The 20,963-nt window shown below is 43.1% G+C and overlaps 1 protein-coding gene and 1 long non-coding RNA gene across 4 annotated transcripts in view; one reads left to right on the forward strand and one right to left on the reverse strand.

Annotated features, from left to right (window-relative positions):
* The first annotated feature begins 852 nt into the window (after window positions 1-852).
* The window catches only part of ENPP6 (ectonucleotide pyrophosphatase/phosphodiesterase 6), a 105,693-nt gene continuing 85,582 nt past the window's right edge, over window positions 853-20,963 (forward strand). The window contains exon 1 of one of the 3 annotated variants that reach the window (XM_070460087.1): window positions 853-1,000. Coding sequence is in view for 1 of the 3 variants with exons in the window: in XM_020876536.2 (XP_020732195.2) it covers window positions 7,375-7,414 (40 nt within the window). In the remaining 2 variants the exon portion in view is untranslated. Of the gene's footprint in view, window positions 1,001-3,665; window positions 3,838-7,263; window positions 7,415-20,963 lie in introns of those variants that run through there. The other 2 variants (XM_020876537.2, XM_020876536.2) reach the window with 2 other exon arrangements.
* Window positions 4,720-8,933, reverse strand: LOC110126710 (uncharacterized). The gene is made up of 3 exons (XR_002310516.2): window positions 8,657-8,933; window positions 7,196-7,401; window positions 4,720-6,612 (listed from the first exon to the last, which is right to left on the reverse strand). It is a non-coding gene; the product is annotated as an uncharacterized lncRNA (long non-coding RNA).

Genomic DNA, 20,963 nt, shown 5'->3' on the forward strand with positions numbered 1-20,963 from the left:
CTAGTATTTGTAAAGAGATAGGGTCAGGTGATTGCCTGCGGTCATGTTCACTTGTGTGGAATCTCATTCTCAGACCAATAGCCAGAGGATAGGTGGACAATACGAGTTCCTGTTTTCAGTTTCTGGCAGAATTTCACCCATAGAAGCTCTGTTTTACCAGACTGCCAACTTCTCCTACCTTAACTACTTGGTTCTCTGATGTGTTATTCTGTGTCCAAGAAATGCATGGAAAACTTAGGTTTCTGATATATTGTTATACAGTGTATTTCCTACTCTTCTGTTACTTGGAGCACTTTACTTGTGGGGCCTGTTCTTCCTGAAATGTGATGAGCTACTTCCAGTCCCTTCTAATTTCTGCACAGGATTTTTAAAATTAATATTAATTTTTATTGTAGTATAGTTAGTTGCTTTACAATGTTGTGTTAGCTTCTGCTGTCCAGTAGAGTGAATCAGCTATACATTTACATACATCCCCTCGTTTTTGGATTTCCTTCCTATTTAGGTCACCACAGAGCTGAGTAGAGTTCCCTGTGCTATGTAGTAGGTTCATATTGGTTATATTTCATACATAGTAGTGTGTATATGTCAATCCCAGCCTCCCAGTTTATCCCACCCCTATTTCCCCCTTGGTATCCATGCGTTCGTTCTCTATGTTTGTGTCTCTGTTTCTGCTTTGCAAATAATATCATCTATACCATTTATCAAGATTACATATATATGCATTAATGTATGATATTTTATTTTCTCTGACAAGCTTTTTGTTTTTTAAAGTTCTTCCTATCTCTCAATGAATATAGATTAAAAGGGGACTGGGATGGGAGTGGAATCACAAAGAACTCCTGTGTAATTCTCTGGTCGTTGCAGTGTTCAGATCCTGGGTCCCAGAAGGAGAGAGCAGACTGCAGGGATATATTAATACAACATATCTTCCAACGTCTTTTATGTGCTGTCAGTTTCCTGAACTGAATCCTGGACGTGCTTGAGGTGAAGACTGTTGTAGGTAGGTGTTCCCTCCACCCAGTTCTGCCTGCCATGCCATTCATGGAGTTTGTCTACACTTTTCATTAAATGATCTGTCAATCCTAGTTTTGGTGGTGGTATGAATTTTGTTTTTCCCTGGGAAATTGAGAAAAGCTACATTTAAGGGTTGCCAAACAGGTCTCATTTAAAAGCAACATTATATTAATATTATAACATTATTTTATGTGAGACACTGACATGATTTTCCTCAAAGCAGCAGAAATAATTATTAAATATATACTTTTTCTCAATCAGCTATATGTTAGGAACTGGCATGAAAGGAAATTAGAAGAAATATATGAATATATTCATATTTTGTTGAGACTATTTAAAACCTCTCTTCTTGGGCTTCCCTGGTGGTCCAATGGCTAAGGCTCCGAGCTCCCAATACAGGGGGCCTGGGTTCAACCCCTGGTCAGGGAGCTAGAGCCCATATGCCATAACTGAAGATCCTGCATGCCTCACCTAAGACTTGACACAGCCAAATAAATAAATAAATATTAAAAAAAAAAAAAACCTCTCTTCTCATAGCTACAGTAGACTGTCTCATTTTCCTCTATGCTTTCTTTTTCCTGATTAAGGGAGAACCAACAGCAAATGCCTATTTCTCTTTAAATGAATCTCCCCCCTTTTCTTTTCTATTTTCAACTATTTCTGAACATATATGGGCTGGAGAAACATAATTTTAAAAGCCTTGAATGAGTTAATGAAAAGGCTACTCTGCTTTCCTAGGGGTTTTGGTGATTATTATGGAGAAAACAGAACCACAGGAGTTATAAAATCTGTATTTATCACTGAGCCATAGAGAACTTTAAATATACATTTGAAAATGTTTTATCATATAAAATACATGTTTAACATATTACATATAATATAGAATACATTTAACAGGTGTTTTATATATGACTGAAGTTACAAATTATGTATTTATCACTCAACAGCAGAAAGAGACTTTAATATATACAATATATGGGTTTCCCAGGTGGCTCTGTGGTAAAGAACCTGCCTGCCAATGCAGGAGACACGGGTTAGGTCCCTGGGAAGATCCCCTGGAGTAGGAAATGGCAGCCCACTCCAGTATTCCTGCCTGGAGAATCTCACGGACAGAGGAACCTGACAGGCTACAGTCCAAGGGGTCTCAAAAGAGACATGACTTAGGGAGTAAACTGTGATTATATATAAAACACAATAAATATACATTATACACAAAATAAATATATAAGTGCATTTTACATTATACTTACATAATACATATTAAATATATATATTTAGAATATATTTTAAATATATGTTTTAAATTATCTTTGTTGAGATAAACACATGTTTTATAACTCCCCTGTCTCTTTTAAATGTATATGTGTATCTCCATTGTATTTAATTTTAAGACAATAATCTAGGGACCAAAATGGAAAAAGTTCAGCTCGTGGTCGCCTTACAGACTGTAGACTGGCACAAAATCTGTATGGGATCCAATGCGCTTGTTGAGCAAATCCTTGCAATAAGCCATTGACATTGTCAGGCTAAGGCCGTTTGAATGGAAAGCCAGCTCAGAGCCAAGGGCTTAAGGCTTTATTTTGAAAATAGAGCTCCACCTAGTGGCCATTCGAAGGCTGACCGCTAGGATCCTAGGAACCTGCCAGTTCAGGAAGCCTCTCTGAATTTGTTTTCTTTCTGCTGTTACGTTCTACGCCTGTACTTGCGCTGGATTTTAGCTTCCCTTCGCCCTCTGGTGGGAAACCCTTCCGTGTTGTTCTTACGTCTGTAGGACAAAGACAGACCCTTCCCAGAGTGTCAGCAGATAGAAGAGCAGTTGGAGGCTGGTGGTGGGAAGAATACGGGGCAGAGACCCCCAGGTCTCTTGCTGGCTGTTCCATTGACTGTACACTTGTTTTCCCCACCGGGGCTCAGAGCCCTTATCTATGTAACCAGAGGCCTGAAGGCCGAGTCTGTCGAGGGCAACATCTGCTTCTGAGATTCTGTGGGTCCAGAAGGGGTTTGGGAAGAAGAGGGACTTCAGGCCTTGGCATCTGCCGTTTCTCGGGGGGAGGAGTCTTATTCCACAAACTGAGCTTGCTGTGAGGTGGAGTCGTGGGGCTGGCCTGGGACCATGAGAAAACGTCCAAACACAAGCCTCCTTGGATAGTTCCAGTCACTCTAGGGAGGGGCGCCCATGTCCTCTTCACAGGGCATGGGCAGCAGATTTTGCTGCTGGAAGACTTTTTGGAAGAGGTATCCAAGGGGGAAGAAACCCAGGATTTTAAATGGGCAAATATTTAAAATCTGTCAAATTAACAGTTAAAAAAATATGCTCAGCTAAGGGCGTAGCAGGTTGGGCAGATGGATCGGAATATAAACAGGTTGACCTTGTTCGGGGCAACCTGGTAACATCAAGAGCTCTGAAAATGATCATTACTCTTTTCTTGGAAATTTCAATTATAGAGGCAGAAATATAGGCAAAGATTACAATACAAAGTTGTTCATGCAACCTTCCATCACATTAGAGAAAACTGGATGCAATCTAAACATTTAGCTTCAGGGAAGAGGTTTAATATGGAGGCATTCAAATGTTATTTCTGTAATTTTCCATGGAGCCTTTCTTCAAGGGGAATGTACAGTCTAAGGTACAAATGGATGGACCCAAGTGGGGGAGGGGGTTCTGTTTCAGCACCCCACTGGACTGAGGACCTGGTTGGTCCCCACCCTCCTCTGTGACACCTCCTGAGGCATTTGCCCAGCACACACAGGACTCCAGGGCACAGATCAGAGCCACAGCTTGGTCAAGCTCAGGATACTGATGATGACCCTTCTCTCTGACTGGTAGAATTCTCCATGATTCTTTCCTTGATACTTTTACATTTCTGTACTTGCCAAATCTCTCATCTCTCATCGTGACTTTTTTTTTTTTTTTTTACTGCCACTAAATATTTATCTTAAGAAACTGAAAGTAATATTAGTTTATAATTTTAGAATTGGATGTATAATTGTCACACGTGTCTACACCCAACTTGTGTCAGCCTGGCCAGCATATTCTTTTATTCCTGGCAAATCTTCAGGCTTATATGAGAAACCTGAATCCACAAAAAAAGCAATATTAAGAAAATAAAAACCACTCATAGTCCCACCACCTGGAGAAAACTATTTTTAGCATTTTAGTGTATTTTTCTTTACAGCTTTTTTTCTATGTGATATATATGTATGTATGCATAATGTAGGGCTTCCCAGGAGGCTCAGTGATAAAGAATCTGCCTGCTAATGCAGAAGATGTGGGTTTGATCCCTGGGTCAGGAAGATCCTCTGGAGAAGGAAATGGCAATGCACTCCAGTATTCTTGCCTGGGAAATCCCATGGACAGAGGAGCCTGGTGGGCTACAGGACAAAACTTAGTGACTAAACAACAATAAGACACAAATATGTATTATTAAATATAGTATATAAAATAAACTTATTCTGTATCTTACACATGACATTTTATTATAAAGTTTTACATCCTATTCATTTATATAAACTGCCGGGGTCCAGCCTCGGCAGGATCCAGGGGGTACCCTCGGGATGAACGGTGTTGGTGAGAGAAGACACATGAGACCAGCCTTGATAGGGCCAAGTCTGGGAGGGGGAGAGAGAGAAAGAGAGAGAGAGAGAGAGAAAGAGAAAGAAAGAGAGACAGAGAGAGAGAGAGAGTGTGACCAGACAGGGGGTGCAGCAGGGTCTGGCAGGGTCTGGCAATGCTTTATTTTTTACCGTAGCTTTTATACCCTAAGTTAGTACATTTCTAAGGGGAAGATAGTTTAACATTACATCAGCTTGTCCTTCACGAAACCAGGGTGTTTTCTACATATTTCTTTGTTTATAAGGATCTTGTACATTATCTTCTGGCCTTGGGGCCTATTAACATTTTATGCAGGTCAGATAAATGTAAACCTATTTTCCGTTTCTATGGTGACCTTAACTGAAAGGTAGCAGTCTCATAGGGCAACAGTACAGAGTAGAAGTATAACCTTGTTAACACAAAAATTAATCCTTCTGCAGAAGTTGTCAGTTGCATTTATCTAAGAAGTTTACCCCACACAGACTCTGCAACTTTGGTGAGGCAGCTTCTGCCTAGCACTCCTGGCTAATAATTAACAACCGTTTCATTGTTACCACACTAGGGCTAAGCTCTTATTTTTCTAGATCTATAACTATATTAACAATGGCTTCTATAACACAACTTTAGCACATTAAGAGCAAAAACACAGCAAGCAGATGTTAACCCAATGACCACCTTTAGAATAATTTTCCTTATATTTTCTAATAGGGCTTCCTCACTCCCCGAAGGGCTCTATTAGGGCCTTTATATGATCAGGTTCTTTATGTTATTTTATGATTAGGATATTATAAGCAATCATGCATATTAGTACCAAGGGCATAAATGCATTTGCCAAACAAACTAAAATACCAGCAAAGGAGTTTAAATTAAAACACTCCTTTCACCCTGGATAATCTCACAAAACATCACCACCCGGGAAACTTACTGATTAAAGTTCTAAACTGATTCTTATTTGGAAAGAGATCGAGGAAGGCCTTCTGCCTATGTCACAGAAATTAGGGAGTAGTCTATTGAAGCAAGCATGAGAAAGACAGATACCATCTCTAAGGTGAGCGCCAGGGCCAGCTTTTCAGAATCCCTGAAAACCTGATCCACCTTGCCCGTCAGCCTTTCTCCTCGTGACCTTGTCATGGGTGGGATCTCGTGTGCCGGCTCCTAGCAATAAACATTATATTGTATATTCCCAAAACATTAAGTTTTGAAAAATAATAGTTAATGGTTTCTCATATTCAATTCTATTGATAAAATGTAATTTTCTAACCAATATTTTTGCTGTAATAGACCACACTGATGTGAACATATCTAAACATAAATCTTTTCTGTTTCTAATTATTTCCTTAGATTGAATTCCTAGAGAGAAGACAGTTGGGCCAAAGATTATGAATGTTTTTCAGGTTCAAGAGGTCTATGGTTAAATGTCCCTCCTATCAGTGACCATAATACAACACTTTAAAAAGTCCTCCCAAAAGTAGTGACCAAGCGACCTTTACTTTGGCATTCATTGATTCGATATTAGACATATATGTAAAATGTGCCCTCTTCATTAGGAAATGTCTGTTTATTTAGACAATAATTATAAACCTACTAAATGAATTTAATTTAAATGCTTTTTTGTTTCAAATGGAGTTATAATCTGTCAAATGTTAAGGAGTCTCTGCTTTTATCCTTGTCTAGTCCTCCACGACCCTATAGACTGGGGCCCACCAGGGTCCCCTGTCCAGGAGTTCTCCAGGCAAGAATACTGGAGTAAGTTGCTATTCCATTCTCCAGAGTCCATTAATATTGAATAGTGAGTTAAAGAAAGTAACTGGTTTTCTGTTACTAGCTGCAGTCAAGCCAAGACTGACAGCATTCAATTTGGGGCAGAGAATTAAGATGAAAGTGAGCAAACAGCCAGCCCCACCAAACTTACTGAGTGTAAGCAAGAAGGCAGTCTTGCTCATGGGGATTTACAGGCTCGGTGCTGAGGCAGCAGGTTGGTTTTCCGGCGGAGCCCGTGGGAGAATCTGGAAACAGTGACAGAGTGATGAGACTCTCAGAGAGCGGGTGGGAGAGGCCTGCGTGGATGGTCCACGCTGGACCCGGTGGCATCTTGCCCCTCCCGGGGTGCACTGAGGTGATCACTGCCACACACCCCCACCCCGCAGCCCCTCCCAAGGATAGTCCGGGGCTTCGCCTAAGCCGGCTTCAGGCCAGCTTTCCTCCTGCACCAACAACGATAGCCTCCTCGATTGAGTCCTGGAATCTCCAATTCCGGGAAGGGCAAATCAGATACTCCCTGCCCCTGCTCTATGCAGGACAGGGCCAGTGCTTAAGGTTTATATCAAAGTGCTTGATCCAGATGAAAGGAATGGGGTGTTAGTGCCCCAACCCCAAGGAACTGGACTCAAGAAGGCTGTTTGTGCCCTGGGTGGATGAGAAGTGACTCCAGCAACCTTCCTGCTTGACCCCTGAACCTCTGGATCTGAGCTTCTAGGAGCCTCGGTGACTGGCAGCCTGAAAATGCTGCTTTGCTCTGAAGTAGACGGTGTTTAATTCAGGGGGAGCGTGCGCCCCCACGGCCTCTCCCATGCCTGTGACAGACATTACCAATCAATCCCGGCACGCTGCGATCGACCGGCCATCTTGGTCACAGCTGCGCTCCGTCTTCTCGGAGAATCCGCCATGTTTGTCTTCACGACTGAGCGGGCCTCGGTTTCTGAAGACCGCACAGTGTAAAATGGCTCCTTTGGACTCCGCTCTCTCTGAGTATTCAGCACTTGGATCGTATGCATTCCACAGAGCTACTTCAGCTTCTGAAAGTCAAAGGTTAATACACGGGGAAGGTGAAAGTCAAATTTAAAATCGCAGGTGAAATGCGGGGCTGGGCAATAGGAAGTTAGAATTGGGCTTCTGGAGCAGCCTGGGTTTCCATAGAAACAAGATACTGCTGAATCAAACTCAGGAAGAAAATTACCCACACTGTTTTTTAAGCCTGGAATGAAGCCCGAAAAGGGTATTTACTGATGGTTCAGGCAGAGTGAGAATTTTGACGGTAAAGCCCTCCACAAAAGACCCAGCCAACGTGAATGGCAGCGGCTCCCCATAAAAATCATGAGGGAGACCCTGCAGCAGCCTCATGTGCACTAGGGGTGGGGGCAGGTGCAGGACCAGCTCTGAGAATGAAAGGTGTTGTAAATCACTAAGGAAACGTATCACTCTTAAGATGGGCCTCACTGGTGCCTCAGGCGGTAAAGAATGTGCCTGCGATGCGGGACACCTGGGTTCCATCCCTGGGTTGGGAAGATCCCCTGGAGGAGGGCGTGGCAACCCACTCCAGTATTCTTGCCTGGAGAATCCCATGGACAGAGGACCTGGCGGACTACAGTCCATAGGGTCGCAAAAGAGTTGGACATGACTGAGCAACTAAGCATAGAACAGCATCACCCGTAAGAAACCATTAGTCAGCACAGGCTAGTGATTTGGGGGTCTTTGGGGTTTTGTGAAAATCAATATCACACTTTGCAGGCCCAGGGCCCCCAGTTTTTGCAGACACAGCTAAGAAAGTGGAAACGGTGATGTGGCTTGGCGGCGGCACCGCCTGGCGCCCCGTGGGAGCCATGACCATGGCGCGGCAGCCTCGGCAGCTTGAGCCTGGTTTCCCAAAGCCTGGCAGTGGTGGGGGCGCGTGTACTCACACCTTCCCTCCGGGAGCGCGTGTCAACCTGTGGGCCTGTGGTGGCTGCCGTCCAGCTGGAGTAGCAGAAGCTGAAAGGAAGTGCAGCCTTGAGCCGGGTGGGAGTTGTCTGGAACACCCACCTTTTTTCTCCTGGGCAGGAAGGACTGGGCTCCCGGCTGTGTGCTGGTGAGTGCTAAGTCGTGTCTGACTCTTTGCAACCCCGTGGACTGTAGCCCACCGGGCTCCTCTGTCCATGGGATTTCCCGGGCCAAGGATACTGGAGTGGGTTGCCATTTCCTCCTCCGGGGGATCTTCCCAACCCAGGGATCGAATCTGAGTCTCCCGCGTCTTTTGCGTTGGCAGGAGGATTTTTTACCACTAGCGCTACCGACCTGTTCTGCCTATCACAGGGCATCCCGGCCTGTCAGGAGCAGTCCCCACAGCTGACCTTGACGTTCATAGTCTTGCCTCATCATTTGAAGGTTCTTGGTTTCAACTATTTGGAAGTGCTCATGAAGGTTCATGACATATGGCTGTTTGCTCTTGGGCTTCTGAGCTCCTGAGCCAAAGCCAGCGCCTGGCTAGTGAGAGAGCCTCACCAGCCTCCAGTTGCCAAACCAAAGCAGGGCTCCTTTGTTGATCTCATTTGATGATCCTCAGATACTTTGACAGAGGGTGACATGGTTGGATGCCATCACAGACTCAGTGGGCATGAGTTTAAGCAAACTCCAGGACATGGTGAAGGACAGGGAAACATGGTGTGCTGCAGTCCATGGGGTCACAAAGAGTTGGACACAACTCAACAGCTGAATAGCAACAAGATATTTCCTCACAATAACCCTTTGAAATTGGCATTATTATTCCAGGGTTTCTAGTAAGAGAACTTATTATATACCATAGTGATGTTTCCAAATTCAAGGATTATTTACATACTCCCCACAAAAAATGTAGATGTTTTATATTCTTAGCAGATCCAGGCTCCTTTGGAGGCTTGAGGCTTTAAAAAAACAAAACACTTTGGCCACTAGAGGGAGACAGCTCTTTGAAGAACTGAGGCCATTTTCCCCATTTGTGGGTATAAACAGATGAAATCCTGTTTGTGTTTTAAAGTGGTATCCAGGGCAGACCTCACAGGTGGACAGAGAAGGGGACAAGTCCGGCGCTCAGCCTCGGTGCAGACCTCACCCAACAGCCCTCCCCATCACCCACAGCTCCCTTTTCCACAGTCTTCGTTGCCTCTCAAAGCAAAGGTCCATTTTACTTAGCCCTTGGCAGCTTATCCTTAAACAAACAAACAAAACTTCTCGGTCTTTCTGCCTTAGGGTAAACTTTGTGGAGATAAAGCTCGATAAGTTGTTAGAACTGATTCTGTGTAAAAACATAGAATCCCAGAGATTTCAAGTGCTGTCACGTAGGGCCTAAAACAAGCCCCTGCTCATTCAGACAAGCCCCACTGCGACCATGTGTTCAACAATATTATTCTGAAATGGGAACCGGGCATGTTTTCTCTGTTAGAGAGTGCTGGGTTTCCTGACATAAGATTTGCTCCCGACATCTCCTAGTTTATTTATTTATTTTTCATCTCCTAGTTTAAAAAGTGCAACTTCTGTAGTAAAGAGGTTGCTTTCTATGAGGTAAAATGTCTTGTATGGAGATCATGCGAGACCAGATCTGCAGGCAGGGCCCAGGAGGAAAGAAGCCGGGTGACTTTAGCTCAGCACCCTCTGTAGTGAATCTCAGAGACGCGAGGGTTTATTGGATAATAACTCATGCCCGCCTCACCTTCTGTTATACTCATGCAGAGATTTTGACTCAAATCTGGAAGAACTGGCCCTCAAACCACAGTTACTAATAGGGATTTGTCATATTGCTTATGTGTTTTCTGGGCTTCCCTGGTGGCTCAGCTGAGAAAGAATCTGCCTGCAATGCAGGAGACCTGGGTTCAATCCCTGGGTTGGGAACATCCCCTGGAGAGGGTAATGGCTACCCACTCCAGCATTCTAGCCTGGAGAATTCCATGGACTGTATAGTCCATGAGGTTGCAAAGAGTTGGACATGACTGAGCGACTTTCACTTTGTGTGTTTTGAAGAGGTGAAAGGGTCTCCACTATGAGATCACTTGGCATTTTAGTTGTTTTCACCAGGCAAATCAGTCTTGGTTCATCATCTTCCTAGAAATGACATCCCTATCAGGCTCTTTAAAGGTTTTGTTGACTGTGCTTCTTCCTTCTTTTAAGTAAAATACATTTACTTTATTGGTAAATGGTGTGTTCTTGATCAAGAGGCTACTTCAATTAACTGATAAGGTTGAATGAACTCTGTAGATTGTGTTGGCTATACTTCTATAACCAGATTTAAAATTAAACTTCAGTTACAGGCTGCATATATTGACTTGAAATACACATTCTCTGTGATATGTACATTTAGTTCTTTTATAGCATGAGGTCAGAGTGCTGCACATATTTTGCATAATAACAGCATTTGGTGTTCAAAATTAGTCACTGTTTTCAAGAAGATAAATTGTCTCTGTAATGAATTCTTATTTGCAGATTGCTTCAATCCTTGCATCTCTTCATTGAACAGACTCCCAATAACTGGACGTTTGAGGTCAGCCTCTTGCAGTCAGGGAAGAGCTTGGGTCAAACCAAGACCAAACTTCCCTGCCTGGATAAGCAAAGGTCTAGTAAATATCTTCCGTGGTGAATCGGGCCACTTCTGGTTCCACCTGACCCAGTTAAGGCAGATGCATCATTAACATTAGTTAAAATTTTTCAAGAAGGGAGACTGGAGATTTCTTTCTGGAATCCAGTAGCGAGGTTCTGGTTTGAAAACAGATACTAGGACTTTCCTGGTGGTCCTGTGCCTTCCAATGCAGGGGGTGTGGGTTCAACCCCAGGGAGCTAGGATCCTACCTGCCTTGTGGCTGGAAAAACCCAAAACATAAAAAACAGAAACTGTATTGTAACAAAATCAATAAAAGACTTAAAAAATGCTCCACATTAAAAAAAAAAAAAGTCTTAAAAAAGAAAGAGGTACTTTTTGTGACTTGGCAACTAGTAGTCTTACTGATGGCTGTTGGTGTAAAGATCCACCTCACTCCCACCCCTTTATGAAGCTGGGGGTTCATTGAAAGGATTCTGTGGACTAGAAATGGAGCTGGCAAGGACCCAAAGCTGAAGTGGGACTGGCTCCACCCCTTCTGTTCTGTCTTTCTAACAATACTGCACATAGACTCGGCCACACCATGCTGTATAGACAAAGGGCAGAGTATATATCTTCACCTGATACAGTTAGAGTTTTCTCCCAAAGCTTATGTCATTATCCACAATTCTGGAATTCAAAAAGCTCTGAAAGCATGAAGATTTTGATAACTTGAGGAAAATCCTAATCTTATCTGAACTCACTGGATGGCATACACTCATCTTGATCTCACTTCAGTTCAGTTCAGTTGCTCAGTCGTGTCTGACTCTTTGTGACCCCATGAACCACAGCACGCCAGGCCTCCCTGTCCATCACCAACTCCCAGAGTCCACCCAAACCCATGTCCATCGAATCAGTGATGCCATCCAATCTTCTCATCCTCTGTCATCCCCTTTTCCTCTTGCCCTCAATCTTTCCCAGCATCAGAGTCTTTTCCAATGAGTCAGCTCTTCGCATCAGGTGGCCAAAGTATTGGAGTCTCAGCTTCAAAATCAGTCCTTCCGATGAACACCCAGGACTGATCTCCTTAGGATGGACTGGTTGGATCTCCTTGCAGTCCAAGGGACTCTCAAGAGTCTTCTCCAACACCACAGTTCAAAAGCATCAATTCTTCGGTGCTCAGCTTTCTTTATAGTCCAACTCTCACATCCATACATGACTACTGGAAAAACCATAGCCCTGACTAGATGGACCTTTGTTGGCAAAGTAATGACTCTGCTTTTTAATGTGCTGTCTAGGTTGGTCATAACTTTTCTTCCAAGGAGTAAGCGTCTTTTAATTCCATTGCTGCAGTCACCATCTGTAGTGATTTTGGAGCCCAGAAAAATAAAGTCAGCCACTGTTTCCACTGTTTCCCCATCTATTTGCCATAAAGTGATGGGACCGGATGCCATGATCTTAGTTTTCTAAATGTTGAACTTTAAGCCAACTTTTTCACTCTCCTCTTTCACTTCCATCAAGAGGCTCTTTAGTGCTTCTTCACTTTCTGCCATAAGGGTGGTGTCATCTGCATATCTGAGGTTATTGATATTTCTCCCGGCAATCTTGATTCCAGCTTGTGCTTCCTCCAGCCCAGCGTTTCTCATGATGTACTCTGCATATAGGTTAAATAGTCAGGGTGACAATATACAGCCTTGACATATTCCTTTTCCTATTTGGAACCAGTCTGTTGTTCCAGTGGGAGGCTTTTGTGGTCTTTCCTTTAATCCCACTTAGTGTGAACGCACATTCATTTTTCTGTAGATACATTGACAGATTTGATGATGGGGTGACGCCTCGGATGCTGCTGGAGTCTATATGACATATCCTACATGCACCATGTTACCTTTTCAAACCAGAAAAATGCTCAACTCCCAAATATAGCTGGCCTCAAGGGTTTCAAAGCACCTGTGGACCATTACAAGCAGGCAAGAAATCTATTACAGGCAAATAAACCATGAAAGGGGGTGGGTTGTGTAGAGAGGTGGAATAAATGAAGTTGAAATTTTGAAAAGCATTATTATGGGAGATGATACCTACTCTGGACTCATTATTTTATGAGTGATCTTTGTGATCTTTCACTCCTTTCCCTATTTGACATGCAGCTTTCTCTTCTCCAAAATGAACAGATTACCACTAGATTATTGCCGGGAGCCGCACACGAGATTCCACCCATGTCAAGGTCATGAGGAGAAGACCGGACAGGCAAGGCAGATCAGGACTTCAGGGATTTCGAAAAGCTGCCCCAGCACTCAATTAAAGATGATCTCTGTCTTTCTGATGCTTGCTGTATTAGACTACTCCCTAATTTCTGTGACACAGGCAGAAGGCCTTCCCTGATCTCTCTCCAAACAGAATCAACTTAGAACTTTAATCAATATGTCCCCCTATGTGGTATATGTGGTATCCTATAAGGTATGTGGTATCCTATAAGATTATCCAGGATGAAAGGAGTGTTTCAATTTAGACCCCTTTGCTGGCATTCTAGCCTGCTTGGCAAATGTGTACTGATGCACATGACTGCTCACAACACCTTAATCATAAACAGCATAAAGAACCTGATCACACAAAAGGCCCTAATAGGCACAGAGCCCTTCGGGGGTGAGGAAGCCCTATTAGAGAACACAAAAATTTATTCTAAAAGTGGTTGTAGTTAAAGATTTAGAAAAATAAGAGTTTAGAATTGTGAATTTTAACCAGGAATGCTAAACAGGGGCTGCCTCACCAGAGCTGCAGAGTCTTTGTGTGGTAAACCTTTTGGATAAATTTAACTGATAACTTCTGCAAAAGGACTGACCTTGTGTTCATTAAAGAATAGATTACAGAAAACAGCTTTGCATTCACCTAGGTCATAAAATGTCAATAGGCCCCAAGGCCAGAAGATAATGTACAACGCTCTCACAAAGAAGTATGCAGAAAACACCCTGGTTTCGTGTAGGACAAGCTGATGTAATATTAAACTATCTTCCCCTTAAAAATATACTAACTTAGAATATAAAAGCTATGGTAAAAAATAAAACATTGCCAGACTCTGCTGCACCCCCCGTCTGGTCACTCTCTCTCTCTCTCTCTCTCTTTCTCTCTCTCTCCCTCGCAGACTTGGCCCTATCAAGGCTGGTCTCACGTGTCTTCTCTCACCGACGCCATTCATCCTGAGGGTACCCCCTGGATCCTGCCGAGGCTGGACCCCGGAAGATTATGTCTGCAGTCTCTTTCATATTCACAACTCTATAATTCTGTGATTGTAGTTGCTTTTTTCAAAGTAGTTCTTCCCATCTGGCAGCAAACAAGATGTGACAATTCTCTCTCTCTCTCTTTTTTTTTGTAGCAATTCCTTATCAAGGTTTACATGCTACTGCATTTTCCCTTCATATTTCACGTATTTAATGTAAACTCCTTCAACTAACCATTTTTTCAGTTTTCTTGAAAAGAAAAACATTGAGGAGTTTCTATTGGTTTAACGTGAGTTTTTACATTCAGCTTTTATGTAATTATTAAATAATCCATTTTACTTTCCTCAGCCTACATGATGATTTCTGTTTATCCAGCAAAGACAGAAAGAGAGAACCTTAGGTCATTTGTACAAGAGTGTTTGGGCCAGGGCTCAGAATTGCGTACTCTTGACAGCCATGCTGAGATCACTTCCCTAGTTCTATTCTGAAGATAAAGTTCCTTTGTTACCTTGGATCGTGGTTTGAATTAGGTTAACTTCCCTCTTTTTTTCTGATTTATATGATGAGGTGATTGCTTAAAGATGGCAATTCTCCTATGGTGCTGATCTTGACAAATGGTGCTACTCCGTCATCAGAGGCAGAACCTTGGGAACTATCCAAGAACCCTCTCTCTTACCACCCACATGTTCAATTCATCACCAGGGCTGCTGATGATTTTTAAGTTATAATATGTTTCTGGCCTGCACAAAATCCAAGGGCATAATATAAATAGCAGCCTTGTCCCAACCCTAGTGGTTGTGAAATTGTAGCATTTTGTCCTACAAGGACCCTTGGCATTTGTATTTTGTTTCTTAAATGAATAGAACCTTCCAAACTTGAGACCCCAAGGCAGCTCTCCCTGGTTTCATTCTCTTCTGTCCTTTCCAGAGGAAACCTCAGCCCTGATTTTGATGTTTATAATTTTCATGGTGTTGGTACTATTATACAGATGTTTTTATGTTAATATTTTAGATCGTGTGTATCCATCTCCAACTGATTTTTCTAACTCACTGTTATTCATGAGATCTTCAAGAACTGGACATCTACATCTCATTCTACATCTACATCTTTTGGGGCTTCTGTGGTAGCTCAGGCAGCAAAGAATCTGCCTGACAATGCAGGAGACCAGGGTTTGATCACTGAGTCAGGAAGATCCCCTAGAGAAGGGAATGGCAACCCACCCCAGTATTCTTGCCTGGAAAATTCCATGGACAGAGGAGCCTGGTGGGCTATAGTCCTTGAGTCAGACATGACTGAGCAACTAACACTTTCAGTTCTTTTGGACAGCTATAGAGTGTTCTGTTCTTTGAATACTGATATTCATACTTATTTTGAATACTTATTCATACTCTTGTTAATGGATTTTTAGATTATTTCTACTTTTTTTTTTGCCATTACAGACACTGTAACAATAAATACCCATGTATCTATCTCATTGTACAAGCTTATCCATGACACCTTCTCTTGTGCACAGTGGAGTTAGCTCAGCATTCATGATTTCCTTTGACAAACTTTTTTTTAATGGTCACAGTGTTATAGGCTTTCTGTCATCATTGGAACCACTAAAGCATATTTTGATACACAAAAAAAATCTTCTGCCTATTTCAGTAAGAAGATTTAGAAACTTTACCATGAGAAGATGCAGAATAACTCTAGATGGTTCATCATCAGAGTCACAGTAGGTATGGTCCTCCCATGGTGTCCTCAGGGATTGTTTCTAGGACTCTCCTGCATCCCCGGGCCAAAATCCATGGATGCTCAAGTCCTTTATATAAAATGCATAGTGAATACATGCTTTCGCTTCAGTTGTGTCCAACTCTCTGTGACCCCGTGGCCTGTGGCCCAGCAGGCTCCTCTGCCCATTGGGCTCTTTAGGCAAGAGTCCTGGAATGGGTTGCCATGCCCTCCTCCAGGGGATCTTCCCAATCCAGGAATCAAACCTGTGTCTCTCTTATGTCTCCTGCCTTGGGCCCCATCCTTTTGTTTTATGAACACTTCCTCACTTTCTGGTTCTTCTACTAATTTTCACATCCATCAGTGGATATTGCCTGTGACAGTGACTTCTGCAGTGTTCTAACAGCGATTTTCTGTTTCCCCCTCTCAGTTTAATCAAGACAAGCTGAAGATATTTAGGGACTTTGATTTTTCTTCCTAATTTCACAAACTGAATGTGTTCCCCTAAAATACAAAGCTATAAAAGAGACCTGGGCTGGAATTGCAGTTCTGACTCTTTGGGTAATTTGACCTTAGGCATCTCTGAACCTCGATTTCCTTTGCATTGTAGGGATATAAATACCTGCCTTACAAATGATCAGATCTAAGTGAAATAGTGCATGTAAAGTTTTTTTATTTTCCTTTGGCTGCACTGGGTCTTCATTGTGGGGGAGGCGGGGGTGGGTGGGCTTTCTCTAGTTGAGGCGCCTGGGGGCTTCTCTCTAGTTGCAGTTCTCAGGCTTCTCTTGTTGTAAAGCACAGGTTTGCCCCGAGGCATTTGGGATTTTAGCTCCCCAACCAGGCATCGAACCCACGTCCCCTGCATTGGCATCTTGGCATGTGGATTCTCAATCCCTGTGCCACCAGGGAAGTCCCGCATGTAAAGTTCTTAATATCAAGAAAGGTGGATGTTATTACTCTTGCTTCCATCAGCACTGATGTCACCTCCTCATGGCTTCTGGATCCTGCTTTCTAACACGAAGATCTGAAGGTGACGTGACCTTCTTCATGCCTGTCTGTTGCTGCCTGTCATTGTCAGCAGTGGTTCCCAAGCCTGGCTTTTGATCAAAATGACATGAGGGGCCACTCCTTTGAGGTCAGCCCACCCTCGTATTCCACGGGTGTACTATCTGCTGCCAATTTAATGAAATTCTGCTTGCTTGAGCTGTAACTGAAAGAAAAAAAAATACAGGAGGCATCTTTAAAGATATATAATAAGCCAGTCTTAATCTTACCGACTAGAACTGTGGTGGGATGGGTTCAGTCCTCGTCTATGCTCTGGAACAGTGAGGCCAGGATCCACCACAGGAAACAGGATTCTGCAGCCCCCTCTGAGGCTGATCATATCAAGAGAGAACCCCTGCTCCCCGCCATGAAATGGCCAAGCAGGACCAAAGCATGAGATTAGCAGTCAGGCCAGCAGTTCTTAGACATTCCACCTAGCATCTGGGTGATCTTGCTCAGTTAGCTCCCTTTTATATACAGGTTCTTGTGCACCTGTGTGCTCACTCAGTCGTGTCCAACTCTTGTGATTCCATGGACTGTAGCCTGCCAGGCTCCTCTGTCCATGGGATTCTCCCGGCAGGAATACTGGAGTGGATTGCCATTTCCTCCTCCAGGTGATCTTCCTAACACAGGGGATCTTCCCAGATGCAGGCATCTGCTGCATGGGCAGGTGGATTCTTTACCCTGAGCCACCTGGGGAGCCCGAGTACATTCTTGAAGACCATTTAACTTAAAGCGTGCACAGATAAAACTGCTTTCCTAGTAGGAAGGCATTGAATGATTGTTGTATGAACTTTTTTCAATGCTCTTTTACTCCTTTTTAAAAAATCTTTAATTCTAATACATTGCAGAGTGTTCTTTCTTTTGTTCTGATTCAGTACAGATGTATATTGTGAAAAGATGATCACGATAAGGTTAGTTGACACCTCCGTTGCATCACAGGCAGAGAACCGAGGTTGGCTGACAGCCATTCTAGAATTGATTAAGGTCAAACTGCCTTCAGTCCCTGGGAAGGTTTGACCAGAACCTTACAAGCTTCACCAGGACCTGAGCAACGTTATAATGATAATAATAGCATTCATCAAGGGCATGCTATGGGCCACGCACATTTTGTAAGCCTTTGTATTGAATTTCCTGCCAAATGAAAGACCCACAGATGCCTGGTATCTGGACTTAGTGCTTTGTCTCCTGACCCACCTGCGCTTGCTGCCCTGTATTGACCTCCTGGGCAGCCTCCCAGCCCTCCTCGGCCTGGTCCTTCTTGGCACGAAGCCTCATGGTTATCCCTAGCTGTGCTTGTCCATCTCGAAATCTCACCCACCAAGGCTGTCTCATTGCTGCCCTCCTAGGGCAGTGCTGTCTCAGACCAATGTTCCAGTAATGACCCCTGATGATCTTGTCCAACTCTGGAACTTTCTGGTTCTGTGACTCTGCTGAGAGGTGCCTCCTCCTACAGTTGTGTCTGGACACAAACAACTTGAAATATAAAGTAAGTTCTGTGTATAGATGGATACTAAAACAATCAATGGTTGACACATAGACAAATACAAATTTGTTTTTAGATGTTCTGGAGATGGGAGTGCTGCTGAAAAGTTCACAGGTATGTCCACCCAAGTTTACTGTCTCCTGTTGACACCCTGAATTAAGAGGTTCATGTTACTAAATTCTGAGGAAGTCAGGGCAGAGATGAGGGATAACAGCAAATTAAGAGATCACCCTTTCCCTTGACTCCTCGCTTTGGTTAGCTCAACTGCAAAGTTAGAGTTGACTTCTGTCATCTAAAATTCTACCTCTCCGTGGGTGCTTGTATTTCTGGAATATTCGCCCCAAAATAATGTGGTTTGCCGACTAAAACAGATGGACAGTGTGAGAGTTGTGAGTTAAGTTTTATTTGGGGCAAATTGAGGACAGCAGCTCAGGAGACAGCAGCTCAGATACCTCCAAGAGGCTGCTCCAAAGAGGTACTGGGGAAGGACAGTGTGTGTGTGATTTTGGTAAAGGCGTAATGTTGGGAGCCGCCGGGACGAGAAAGGAACCTGCAAGGCAGCTCTTCCCCTCGAGGTTGTCCCGGGGGCCTGGTATGTCCCTTTCTTCCTTCTGTCTTACTGTTGTTGGGCTTTCTATTAATTTTTGGAAATGATAATTTATAGTAATAAGGCCTCGCTGGAAAAGTCCAAGCCTTTTTTGGAAATGCTTAAGATTGCTCTGGCTCAGGACATGACCATAAACATCAAGTCATAAAAGAAAAGGCCACAGGTATAGTTTGGCTGCTTGCTTAAAAGATTATAATGTTCTAGAATAGAAAAGAGTAGAGGTGTTTAGATTTAGAAGTAGATATACTGCTTTAGTTTACTTTCTCCTTGGTTGAAAGGGTTTTCACTATTGCTATTTTCTTGCTGCTACGTGTTCATTGTTTCCCTTTCTTTAAACAACATGGGATATTACGGGTATTTTTGTAAAGTTAGAAAATAGGGTATATAAGATTTTAATAGAAGATTTATATTAACCAGCTTTACTCCCATTATTTTATTATTAATAGAGTTGTTTTGCTGCTTTAGAGGTGTTTTTGCTGTTTAATAGTTAATCGTTGTAAATTGGGATTTTGTGATTTCAGGTAAAGAAAAATATCAGGTTTTTCTCATGGTACTATTTTCAGAAATGTCAAACATGTTACTGTAACCCTTCCCATGTATTGTTTTATTGTCCAAAGAATTTACACTATGCCTGAGATTTATGAAACATTGTTTTTGTTAGAGTGAGAATGTTAGGCCATCGAGGCAAGAAGATTACGTACGGGATATTTAAGTATAAACCCTGTAATCAGAAACGTTCTAGATGAATGCTTAGGGAAAAAACATGGGGAAAAAAATATTGATGGAAGCATAAACCAATATCTGATGTAATATGTGGTGACTTAAGAAGGAGGTAACATTCATTCTATAAAAACTGAGCTATCCTAAAAATAAAAAAGGAAGCTACCTCTTCTACTCAACGTCTGTGTGTGTGTGTCTGTCTGTCTTCTCTCGCCGATGCCATTCATCCTGAGGGTTCCCCTGGATCCTGCTGGGGCTGGACCCCGGCAGCGTAACATGTGCAATCAAGCATATATATATATATACTTTTTTTTTTTTTTTTGGTAGAAAGTTTCTGCTGGTCTCCTGAAGCTTCTGCTAGTCACAAGAGTCAGTCACCATGCAAATCCCAGGGTACACTTTCCTGTCCATCCAGGTGGAAGCCAAGGTCATAAATTAGTACCACAAACCCACAGAGTCCCATTTGGTGCAACCCAGTGACTCTCTGGTCATCTGCCGAGTCAGTTCCATACTGATCACTGTCTCTAAGGGTAATAATATGTAGGCACTGCTCATAAGGCACCCAGCCTAGTTTCCCAATGTTACTAGGCTGATTATCCTTCAGTTTGGGTCAGTTGCTCAGTCATGTTCGACTCTTTGCGACCCCATGAATCACAGCACGCCAGGCCTCCCTGTCTATCACAAACTCCCGGAGTGTACTCAAACTCATGCCCATCGAGTCGGTGATGCCATCCAGCCATCTCATCCTCTGTCGTCCCTTCTCCTCCTGCCCCCAATCCCTCCCAGCATCAGGGTCTTTTCAGTTGAGTCAGTTCTTCACATCAGGTGACCAAAGTATTGGAGTTTCAGCTTCAGCATCAGTCCTTCCAATGAATATTCAGGACTGATTTCCTTTAGGATGGATTGGTTGGATCTCCTTGCAGTCCAAGGGACTCTTAAGAGTCTTCTCCAACACCATAGTTCAAAAGCATCAATTTTTCGTCGCTCAGCTTTCTTCACTGTCCAACTCTCACATCCATACATGACCACTGGAAAAACCATAGCCTTGACTAGATGGACCTTTGCTGACAAAGTAGCATCTCTACTTTTTTTTTTTTTAATGTCTGCTTTTTAATATGCTATCTAGGTTGGTCATAACTTTCCTTCCAAAGAGTAAGCGTCTTTTAATTTCATGGCTGTAGTCACCATTTGTAGTGATTTTGGAGCCCCCCAAAATAAAGTCTGACACTGTTTCCACTGTCTCCCCATCTATTTCCCATGAGGTGATGGGACCAGAT

The sequence above is a fragment of the Odocoileus virginianus genome, chromosome 32 (genome assembly GCF_023699985.2).
Source record: "Odocoileus virginianus isolate 20LAN1187 ecotype Illinois chromosome 32, Ovbor_1.2, whole genome shotgun sequence".
NCBI lineage: Eukaryota > Metazoa > Chordata > Mammalia > Artiodactyla > Cervidae > Odocoileus > Odocoileus virginianus.